Source organism: Buteo buteo, chromosome 4 (assembly GCF_964188355.1).
Source record: "Buteo buteo chromosome 4, bButBut1.hap1.1, whole genome shotgun sequence".
NCBI lineage: Eukaryota > Metazoa > Chordata > Aves > Accipitriformes > Accipitridae > Buteo > Buteo buteo.
In genome coordinates, this window is record NC_134174.1 from 40,015,738 (window position 1) to 40,027,093 (window position 11,356).

General features: G+C 38.3%; 1 protein-coding gene across 1 annotated transcript in view; it reads left to right on the forward strand.

Annotated features, from left to right (window-relative positions):
- LOC142030105 (rap1 GTPase-GDP dissociation stimulator 1-like) overlaps window positions 1-11,356 on the forward strand; it is a 36,860-nt gene extending 25,504 nt beyond the window's left edge. Inside the window, 5 exon segments of the mRNA XM_075025601.1 lie at window positions 3,069-3,194; window positions 7,537-7,676; window positions 8,573-8,699; window positions 9,749-9,877; window positions 11,122-11,356. Coding sequence (XP_074881702.1) covers window positions 3,069-3,194; window positions 7,537-7,676; window positions 8,573-8,699; window positions 9,749-9,877; window positions 11,122-11,255 — 656 coding nt within the window. The 3' untranslated portion in view covers window positions 11,256-11,356.

Consider the following 11,356-nt stretch of genomic DNA (forward strand, 5'->3'; position numbering starts at 1 on the left):
TTCCCCCCCCCGCAGAGACATATATATTTGAATAATTCATCAGGACTTCTGATCTACATAAAGGGTCTAAATATAATAAAGTGTGATCTTATTGCCAGCTGCTGAAATGGTTTCATATTAAAAGCACACAGCAGTTCAAGACAAAAATGCAGAACACGGTTTATAGCTTAAAATAGAGAGTATGGGGTGGAGCTATCGCATCACAGCTGGTAGGGATTTCATAAATCTGCTCCTCTTCTATAAAGCCAATATTCATTGCAAATTCAGCCTTTGTAACACACTTAACTACAATACTTAAAGGGGGCATACAAGAAAGATGGGGACAGACTTTTTAGTAGGGCCTGTTGTGACAGGACAAAGGGTAATCGTTTTAAACTAAAAGAGGGTAGATTTGGATTAGATAAGGAAGAAATTTTTTTACAATGAGGGTGGTGAAACACTGGAACAGGTTGCCCAGAGAGGTGGTAGATGCCCCAACCCTGGAAACATTCAAGGTCAGGTTGGACGGGGCTCTGAGCAGCCTGACCTAGTTGAAGATGTCCCTGCTCATTGCAGGGGGGTTGGACTAGATGAGCTTTAAAGGTCCCTTCCAACCCAAACGATTCTACTCTTGTGATCTTTTGTTAATACACATCACAAAATTGTGCTGCTTCTCATTTCAAATGTACTGCTTCCATGTGAAAGTGAAAAAAAAAAAGTTTTGCTAGAGACTTAACAGTACAGCACCCTGCAACACAGTTCTTACACTGCTATGCAGTACTCCAGAGAAGAGCACAACACCAACACTATTTTCTGAAAATAAAAGAACTTGAAGTTTTCTCCCAATTTTATTATGTAAGCAAGCCAGCATGCGTGGTTTAACAGTTTTATACATAATCATAGCTTTGAACAAGGGAGCCCCAGAATATACTAGTTGCTACTTTGCCTCCCCTACTTCCTTTCAAAGCCTAATACACTCTCATTTCTTCTTGCAGATAGCTCTCTTCTGAACTTCACCTATTTCTTTCAACTTATTTTTTATATGCTCTCAAGTAATTTATTTAGTTTGACTTATAGTATTATCACACTCTCTGGATAAATAGCCATGTCTGCCTATTCAGTATTTTAATAAATACATCTCACACCATAAGCTCCTCACTGTTTCTATGTATATTTTATTTCTCTGTGAAGAGATTTTCTACCACCATTCACATCAGCAGAGGCCTGTGCAAATTGTGTTTTGGTACTAACAAAGCATGCAGTATTTCGACCATGCATGCCAGCTACCTTAAATCAGTTACAACTTAACACAGAGCTATTAGAAGATAATCATAGAATCATGAAAAATCATAGTGAGCCATCCAGCTGTAATTAGGAGTGTAATTTAGTAGGCAAAATGTAACTATCTTTGAGAATGAAAGGTAGATTTTTTTTTTTCTACAAGCCTTTTTCTATAGAGGTGTCCCATGCTTAGTTCTCATTGATTTCACTCTGCAATATGTACAATTTTAATTTATTTAAAAATTAAATAGTATTTAATCATTACAAGCAGAAAAGATACCAATTAATCTCATTTGAAAGATAGCAATTTTGATGTAGTTTCCCTTGACAACACAAATGGCCACATTCTAACTCACAACAGAACCTGTTCCTTAACGAACACCAAGGCCCACTTTTTGCATTGCCAAGCCCACAAGCATTGCTTAGCAGTTCCTTAGCAAAGCAATGAACACAGCTGATCTTGCAAGGACTACAGGATCTAAAAATCCAGAAAAATGTGGTTACAACCTACAACTTCACCCCTCTATTACTGCCTGCTACACATACTACCAGTAGATCTTAATGTTCTTTGCAGCTGTACTTTAAAAGGCTCAACTCTGAATTATAAAATAGACTCTGTATTGATACATTGATATTTTGATTATCTGTTCTGTTCAAGTCTATTACATTTTAGAACTTTCCAAGTGTGTGGGCAATGCATAGCACTTAAAATGTACTACTACACTGTACTTTTCTTCTGTAAGACATTCCCTCACAATAATACATCACTTCCAGAAATACACAAACTCTATCACTTTCAGCAATATAGTCTGCTACCCAGGGCGGGGGTGGGGGGGGTGGGGGGGGAGACTGAGTGCAAATCCAAATAAATCGTAAAATAAAAATTAAGTCTGGGCTAACACTTGCAAATAGGCACAGGGGAAGTCTTAAATTCAAGTAAAGATCTTAAAAGAGAACACGTGTTTATAAAAAAAAAATTGCAAAAAGTCATTATGCTCTAGTGAATGGAGTCAGTCTGTGCCACTGAAAAACAAGGACATTAAGAGTAAGTGCTTACCAGTGTCTGCTTCTCAATTTGCCCAATAGAAGGAGAAAGATAGAAAACAGTTATCTCCCTAATTTCACTGTCCTGTCATTCCCCATCCTCCCCCCCCACCCCTCCCAAATAAAAAAAAAGGGGGCACGCAGAGGATGGGAAGAAAATTGCTCTGGAAGAAGCAGCTTTTGGTAGCACAGTTAAGCAGCATTAGGACTCCTTCCAGGCAAGCTTCTGATTATTACCAGGGATTACTGCACTAATGACTGAAGCAAAGACACAAGAATTGGGAAAGCACAGAAGCAAAGGCATGAACAACAGGGGATCAGTGAGCTCAAATACAAAAAGAAAATTCATTCTCAAGCAATATGGCTACGTAAATCACTTCTGCCACCCCATTAAGATAAGCAAGCATAGGAAAGGCTTGCTCATGTCAGTGGGAGAGTGGATGGATAATCTATTACAACCAGAAAAAGGAAGAGAAACAACAATGCTGTGTTTATCCTCTTTTATGTACTTCATTCCAGGCAGGGCTGAGATCGAAAGTAACCAAAATATCATAACAGCAATTCCTAGGAAGTTTTTAGCTCAAAAGAGAAGCCTAAACAGCCAGGTAGTCCTGACTTTGTTTCTGAGTGCTCTAAGAAGTTGGACCTTTTGCTAAGAGCATAATGGAGCATAAAATTCAGAACAACAGTTACATCATATCTACATTTTCAGATGCTTGTGTAGTTACTGAGCTTCACATCAACATCTTTTTTCCATTTTCTAGTTGTTAACAAGATTCAAGTGCTGGAAGAAGGTGTGGCAGAACGGATTCAGGCACTTCTAAGGTCAGAGATGCCTCCTGTGCAGTTTAAACTTCTTGGAACACTACGCAAATTAGCAGATGGTCAAGGTAGGGAATTGCTAGTACTTACTGATGTCAGCTGTACACCCTCCTCCTCCCCTCCCCCTGCAAGACAATGGATATGCAAGGAGACTCCAGGCTAAGTGTCCTGCTAACCTAATTCTGCTCAGTCTGGAGAGATTCCAACAGAGATGATTGCTGAAGGCTCCAATCAGCCTCAGAGGTAGATGAGAAATAATCCAAACAGAAGAATCTGCAGCAGTCAGTAAGAAATGGCAAAGGCCTAAAAGGAAGATGTTTTCCACCAAAGATATACCAGCAAGGCGCAAGTATGATGGAAAAACATCAGGCTAAGGATTTACAGTGCCAAATCACAGGAAAGCAAATCAACAGAACAACTGGAGAACATAAAATGATCAAAGGGAGCTGGGGTGGAGAGGCAGGAGAAACAAGTTTCTACCAGTCACACAGTCTCTCTATGCAGTTATTGCCACGTTTATCTTGCTGGCGTAGCTCAAATGTTGAATTTAGTTTGCATGTTGAAATGTGGGATTATCTACTTGCACTTCATTCAGTTTTACAGAGGTGGATATGCAAAGGCAACAATACTCACCTGTGCATATAGTTGCATTTTGAGAAACATGAATAACGTCAGAATTGTGTTAAGATCTAACACAATATCTTAATTTATTTTTAGACTTACTAGCTTCTTACCAGAGTATAACACAAAAACAAGTGTTGTGGGGTTTGGGTTTTTGGTTTTTTTTTTTTTTTTTTTTAATGGTGTTGTAATTCTTTCATATCACCAGAGCAGCTGCTCTAGAACACTTAATTAGTACCACCCACCTTGATGTGTAGGAATAACAAGAAATAGGTCAAAAACAGAATCAGAAGTGTTATGACCATTTTGCAATGGGAATTGACAGCTGGTACGGAACAATTACAATCACAAATTCAGTAGTTATATGGAAGGGGAAAAAACCTCACTCCTACATTTCATGCTGCACTCATTTTCATTTATACCACTGCAGACACCACTTTGATATGGCAGCTACCTGCATCCTTTTTCAAATTAATATGCATGACATAAAATTTACATCTAGCAATCATTAATTTGCACTGATTCCAGTCCAGTAAAAAGCTGCTTTCACCTATATTTCACCATGGTAGGAAATGGACATTGCAAGATATACAGAAACTTAGCCTCTTCTTCCTTTCAGGCTTTGCAGGAAGTCATTAAAATTTCATTTCTCTGAAGCTATATCGAAATTCCAACAGGGGAGACCATTTAACTTTTAAAATTGAGACATCATAATAACACAGATCTAAATTATCAAACACATTATCTAAATTTTTTTTTTTTTTTACTCAGTGCTATTTACCAGCTCTAGTATGAAGTCAGAATTTGGCACAAAATGGTACAACTTCCGAATGTGAAACACTACAGATATCAAAGTGTAAAGTAGAAAAAAAAGATGTAGAAGATCATTCAATGTTTACTGATTCCTGCCTATGAAGACACAATTCTCCCACCTTTACTTTCTATTCTGTTTACCCATGAGCCAACACTGCCCTTAACTAACTCAGCCTGAAACTCTTTGAATACACATCTACTAAGAAGTCTACACTAAATTAGTTAATTGCATTATCTAGTATAAATTCATTATTCTGATAATCACTGGGCATGCTGAGAGCTACTGACTAGAAGAGTTAGGTTTCTTTCTAACTATAGAAAACTGCAGTCAGATCCATCAGCTTCATTACACTAGAGATGTTAATGTTAACTGGTTTTCACAGTTTTGCTTTTTTGCTTCAGAGGAGCAGAATTTCTGCACTTCAACAGCCAAAGGACTTTCCGCTCAAGTTAAAGTTCAGTCATACACACAATTTACTCAAATTTGGCATTTTGTAAGTTAAAATGTCCTCCTGTTCCAGTTAAGTATAACTAATTGGGTTTTACCTCAAAGAGCTCTATTGCTGGCAGACATCAGGAGGTCCCTGTCAAACTGTGTCAAGACACCTCCTTTGAACAACCTCTTAAACTGGTTCCATTCACCACTCTCCTACCTCTTTCAGCTTTCTGTACTAAACTGGATTACCATGATCTCCTCAGACTAACATGTAACATCTGACCTAGAAGCAAAAGCCTTTCTCTTACAGAAGGTAATATGCAGGTGGTATGCAACGACAAATAACTATTACCTCAAAAAAAGTATGTTCGGCTAGGCTAGAACCTCCCAGATTCCTTATGGGATTTTGCCCTGTGGATTATTCCTTAGTGTACTGGACAAATAAAAAAAAGGAAGTGTCCATCCTTCCTCATCTCCCTCCCCAAAATAGAAAGAGTATAGGTTGACTTACAGTCTTACAGTTTCTGCAAAATATCCAGAGTAATCATGTGGTTTATTGACACTGACCTTCTGGTGCATACTCTACTTGACCCTTTCCAGAATATCTCAAAACAAATGCAACAGAGAAAGGGACAGGTAAAGAAACAGGAGTAGGGTGATGCCCCTGTCAGCCAAACCTATCCCTTCTGTTCTGGATGTTAACATTGGTTCTTCCTCAAGTCTTTGCTTCAGCAAAGCTCCAAGAGACAAACATCCCAGTATCTTAAAACCACACAGACTTTTCCCCACATTTTTCCCTTTCTGAATTTGCTTCCAAAGGAGAAGGGATCTCCCTGGTTATCTTCTTTCAGGCCTGGAACTATTTCAAAAGACTGGAAAAGCAGAAAAAGATCGGAAAAAAGCTCACAAACCCTTAATGGCCCTTCTTAGGGAACATACACTTCCCATGAAGACCTTCACCACATCTTTCCTTCTTCAGAGCATACAACACACATTTCATGCCCATCTGCTCTGGTCCTCCAGCGTCGAGGGGTGGGGGGCAGGCATGGGACAGGACTCAATATAGCCAAAATGAAGTCAACAAGAAAAACTCTTTATTAAAAATTAACTACACAAGACTCCTAAATTTGAATTAAATCTTATAACCACAGTGTAATTTTGCAAATAGAGTAATTCTACACCAAAAGTGAGCATCTGTCCTGTGACTACTCTTAGCTCTCAGCTAATACACCTGGTGCCAAGTTGGAAGTGCTGTGCATTTATATCCTCAGTTCACAATCAACTGGAACACATAGGAACAGCAGTTTGGCAGTTTACAAAAGAGCTCTTGTGTGCTCAAAGTCAAATGGGTGAGCACTCAATTCCTACAAAGAGGCAGCCTAAGTTGTGCACATAACTACTTTCTTACCTTTCTCCTGGTATCCTTCACTTAGAAGAAAATTCCAATTGAACCAAGATGTAGAATTTCAATGTCTTAAGTACTGAACAGAATCAACTAACTGAAATTACTGAAGCAGTATTTACCAGGATGTCCTCAGGGCTGAACCCCTGCTTAACATACTTGGTTAAAATGGAGTATTTCACAGTCCTCAGCACCATTATATCTGCATTTTTCCTTTGCTTAGGAAATCACTTTCCACCTTTCCACCAGTTAGTCATTTTTGATCCACGGCACTTTAAAGATGTGTTATTAAACTGCAGTAAGACTGATGTGGAACCATGTGCTAGACTGATGCAATATTGAGAGAGCATAAGTAAAGTTCCTTTCGCTGCTGAACTTCTAAGAGCTTTGGGAGTAGTCTCCCTTAGTGGCAACGAGCTTAAACCACAGCATATCATTAGAGTTTCACTTCTTAGGAAAAGTTATCTAGTGAGGTTTTTTGCAAACGTCAACCACAGAGATAATACTGCTAGCATGTCTTGAGATACGATTCCTGAAACACAGGGGAACACAAATTAAAAGGCTCTTCCAAACTCTGGGGGAAGTTTTGGTGATGTCTAATACACAGTTCAACACACATTCTTAGAACTTGAGACATGCAATTACAGACATGCTGCAATTCTGTACTAAGACTTGGCTTCCCACATGCTACCAACAGTAATTATCACCATTACTAGGAGCACTGAAACAGCAAGAACAGACTCTGAAGAGCCCATGATTACATTTGTGCAGGACTCAAAGAGCAAGTGCAAGAAACCAAATTGGAAAGGGACAGTCCTCAAGAAGATTTCAGTATAGCAACAGAATATTTGCTTTCAAAGATATGAAGCTACTCATTTTAAGCCCTGCTTCAGCAGCCTTTTAAAAAGGATAGGTCTATCAGAACAGCTTACTTTGTTCTTTACCTCCAAGAGTTGCCCTAACACAACCGGCATTCCTCAAGATTTCCAAGATCCCTTAAAAGCCCAGTGGTCTAGTTACAGCTTTTAAAGGATACCGAGCTCAGGCCTGTGGTCCTGGCTACTTCTGCATTCACACTTCTGTGACAGAAAGACTGTGAAGTCTGATTTTGAATGTCTCCTGATGCTTTTCTTTTCAGCTGATGCAGCTGAAATCTTGGGACAAGACCCCGTGCTGCTCAACAGACTTGTACAGTGGTGCAATGCTAATGACCACACTGGTGTCCGTGGAGAAGCAAATCGGCTGCTAGCATCGATCTTGCATCACAACAGATCCCAAGTATGAGAGCTATTGTCCTGATATCTTTCTACTTTATCCTTCTCAAATATTTTTAAAGCTTGTCAATATAGCTGAGGGTTAAGTGTTAAAACAGCACATACAGCTTTATCATTAAAAACATGAAAGTTCACAGTAAAAACCCCTCTAGTCTGCCTCAATACCAATAAGGGTGTAAGCAGGAAAGCAGTGCTCTCCGTAGTCACACATACTGCACAGAAATGAGCAACATAGCTATTTACTGTCATTTGTCAACTTTTACCCTGCTTGAGCAAGGCTTGACAAATAGTAAGTAAAGCTTTTCTATTTCCATAAATATTAGTTTCTAATTAAAATGGCAAAGATAACCCAGATCTGTTCCAAACATCAGTCCTCCAGAAGCTCCAAAGAGCCCACTTATCTACCTAGTGATGGATGAATCTGGTGTGATCTGTATCTGCTGGCATATTAGAACAGGCTTCTGTTTCTTGTAAATTATGCTATTATACACAGGCATCCCAACCACGCTTTACTTTGAGGTAGTGATAAAAAAAAGCAGATACTATCTGCACAGGCTTTGATAAAACTAATCTTTGCTAGTTTGAAGGTTTGAAATGAAAAATCAGAATAAGGTCAAACTAAAACTTGAGACAAAATATATGTATTTTTATCTTATAGATATGCATATACATAATTGTAAGTATTGATATTCCAAGTAAATTAGACCAGCCCTAAGCAAACACATATGATCAGTGCCAAAAGCAGTGTTATCTCCAATCTTCAAATATCAGTTTGCATTGCAGCAGGCAAATCATTTCCATCTATTCAGAGGCCGAAGAGTGCAACCTCATTTCTCTCTTCATTCCACTTTATTCATAAGTCAGATTTCCATCTGTGATATTTTACCTTTGCTTTAACAGGAAGTGGTCAAAGCCATCCAGGAGGCACAAGGAGTGAAGCATCTGGTTTCCATGACAACAAGCAAACATGCTGCCATGCAGAATGAGGCTCTGAATGCCTTGGCAATAGCATCTGCAATCGATTTAGGTATTTTTCTCCTAAAAGCATTTACCTGTGCAAGATCCTCAATTATTAAGAAACAGTGTCATGCTGTTAATTCTACACAACATGTACAAAAAAGCATGTTTCTTGTCTAGACTTAGCTCTTCAGCATGAAATAAAGGAAGTCAGACATCCAAAAGATCACAAAAGCAACAGACTTCAGGAACTGCCCAAAGATTTTTTTTGTTTAGGGTAGTGTCAGATGATTAGGTTGTGTGGACAGTCATAATCTGTTGAGTAGCATGGTATGATGCTAGAAACTTGTATAAAAAAAACCAGAAGGAAAGTAAAGGTAATGAAGACTAAAGAAAAAGATAAAGTCTAAATGAAGATAAAATTAAGGAAAAATTATGGACTGGAATGGTCAATGAAGACTATAAATTGAGGAAATAATATTCAGCAGACATTTGAATGCAGGCGAGAATAAAGCAGAAGCATAGACAAAAGGGCCTTGTAGAAGTTGCAAATTAAACAAGTGAGAAAACTGGTTCTAACTACTTTTACTGAGCTCATTTTCAGAGAGATTGAGTATATTTTTTTTCCAGGTATTTCCTGTATGACTGATCACATTTGAAAATGGGACTCAATTTATTACAATAAAGACAGTCACCACAGAAATCTACATACATCAAGAGATAAATCGAAAAGTAATAGTCAACTTGAAATTTTGAATTTTGTATGCCAACAAGCCAGACAGTAAAGAGCCAATTTTACTGCTTGGTCCACCATTAAGGCTCTCAAACTCAACCGGGAAACCAACATGAATCAACATTCCTAGCACTGATTATTGCAAATTTTAATCTATGATGAAGTTATTTTATACAATCTATAGTATACAGGTTCGGTCTTCCATAATGAGGCAAGTGAAGAAAATAATACAGAAATTTTCCAGTACAGAAAACAGATGCCCAAGACATCCCTGTATAGCCAATCTGAAATTAAGCCAGTCAGGATTTTATTTTTAAAAAGCAAGCATGTTCACTTTCTAGCTTCTTTTCAGGTACATCTCAGGTATTTGTTTACTTATTTTTCAGAAACGCTTGAAGAATCATTTAAGGAATCACAGCTAGTTCAAAGCTTACACAAACTTCTACAAGATGATAATACGAGTCCTGAGGTGATATCTAATTCAATGGGTCTTTTGTGCAGTCTTCTTAATTCAGGTAACTTCATTTTAAGTTGTCTGTGATGAAAGAACAGATGTTTGTGACGAAAACACAAGTGTTTTCTGTTACTGAAATGTGCTGCTTGTAATGTTAGTCAGTGAGTAGTAAAGGATATTAAAGAGGTTCATTCTTTATTGATCACCAAAAATCCCAGTAAAGTAGCTTCTTTCTTTATGAAAAGTTGATTAAACCATCAGTTGAATGAAAAAAGGCTTTATTCCAGTGAGTCAGTGGCATAATCAAGCCCTGAACTAGCAAAATTAGAGCCCTAGAATAAAGGCATCTTTGTCCAAATTCACCATGCACAAATGTCTGACAATCCCAGGTCCTGTATGTACCACAGCATTTTAGTGTTCAAAAATAGTCTGTATCATCTTCCACGGGCAGGCATACATTTGTTCTGCCTATGCTGTAAGCAAACCAGAAGCTGAGAGAAAACAGCAATTTTAGCAATGCTGCCTTTGCACAGCAACTTTTAGTAAAACATATGAAGGATATGATTTCAGTTTCTCTCACTCTGTGGTTACGGAAGACTTAAAATACTTTGAGCAAGATCAGACTCATACTGGATGTGTGGCACTAACTGAAAACCACCACCTTGAAACCAGGAGTCCAAAGATCTTGTGCCAGTTTCTCACATCTTAATACATAAATCATGTAAATTGAAAATAATGATTGTGCCCAGGCAAGATCGGCCACAAGGGGAGCTGCCTTTCAAATCATCGAGTCACCCTACATTGGCACCCAAGTTGGATTTTGCAGTAGAGTATTTTTTACCTGTAGCCACACAGTTATTGGAATAGGGATCAACATTTCCATCCTTCAGTGCTACTACAGAGTACTGACACAACAGATGTGACCTATAAGACTTTTTTCCAGAGGTGTATGTACTTAGCACTTTATAGATTAACTGTAACATTGAGGGTTGAGTCTTACTAATATGAAAGGCTAAAAAAAAGCTCACAGGCAAAATAATGCTAGAACTTGTCCTCTATTATACTTTCAACAAAGTGCTTTTCTCCTGTTCAATCAGTTCTTGGAAGTCAAACAGGAGAGAAAAAAAAAAATCTTAACCTGTTCAATACTTTTCAATAGCTGAAATGGTATCTATTGAGAGAAATGTATTTAAATTAAAGCAGCTCATTTTAAACAGTCAATACTTCAAACTTTTATCTTACAACTGTTGGGAGCCACTATGCCATGGCGTATCACTAAAAGTCAGCATTTCATCTCCCATTCAGGTGATCTGAGACAAGAAATAGAAGAGAATAAGATTAAAGAAACCATCGAACAACTCTGTAGTCACAGCAATGCAAATGTGGTCAAGGAAGCTGTCACAACATTACAGGTTTTGAGAGGAGAGACACCCCACTAGCCTCCCTTCTTCCCCATAGCAACCCTGCACTGCTGCCGAGGCAAATGCAATACAATGCCAGCTTTGCCAACACTGCCTTGCATTTGTCGTGCTGCTGCATA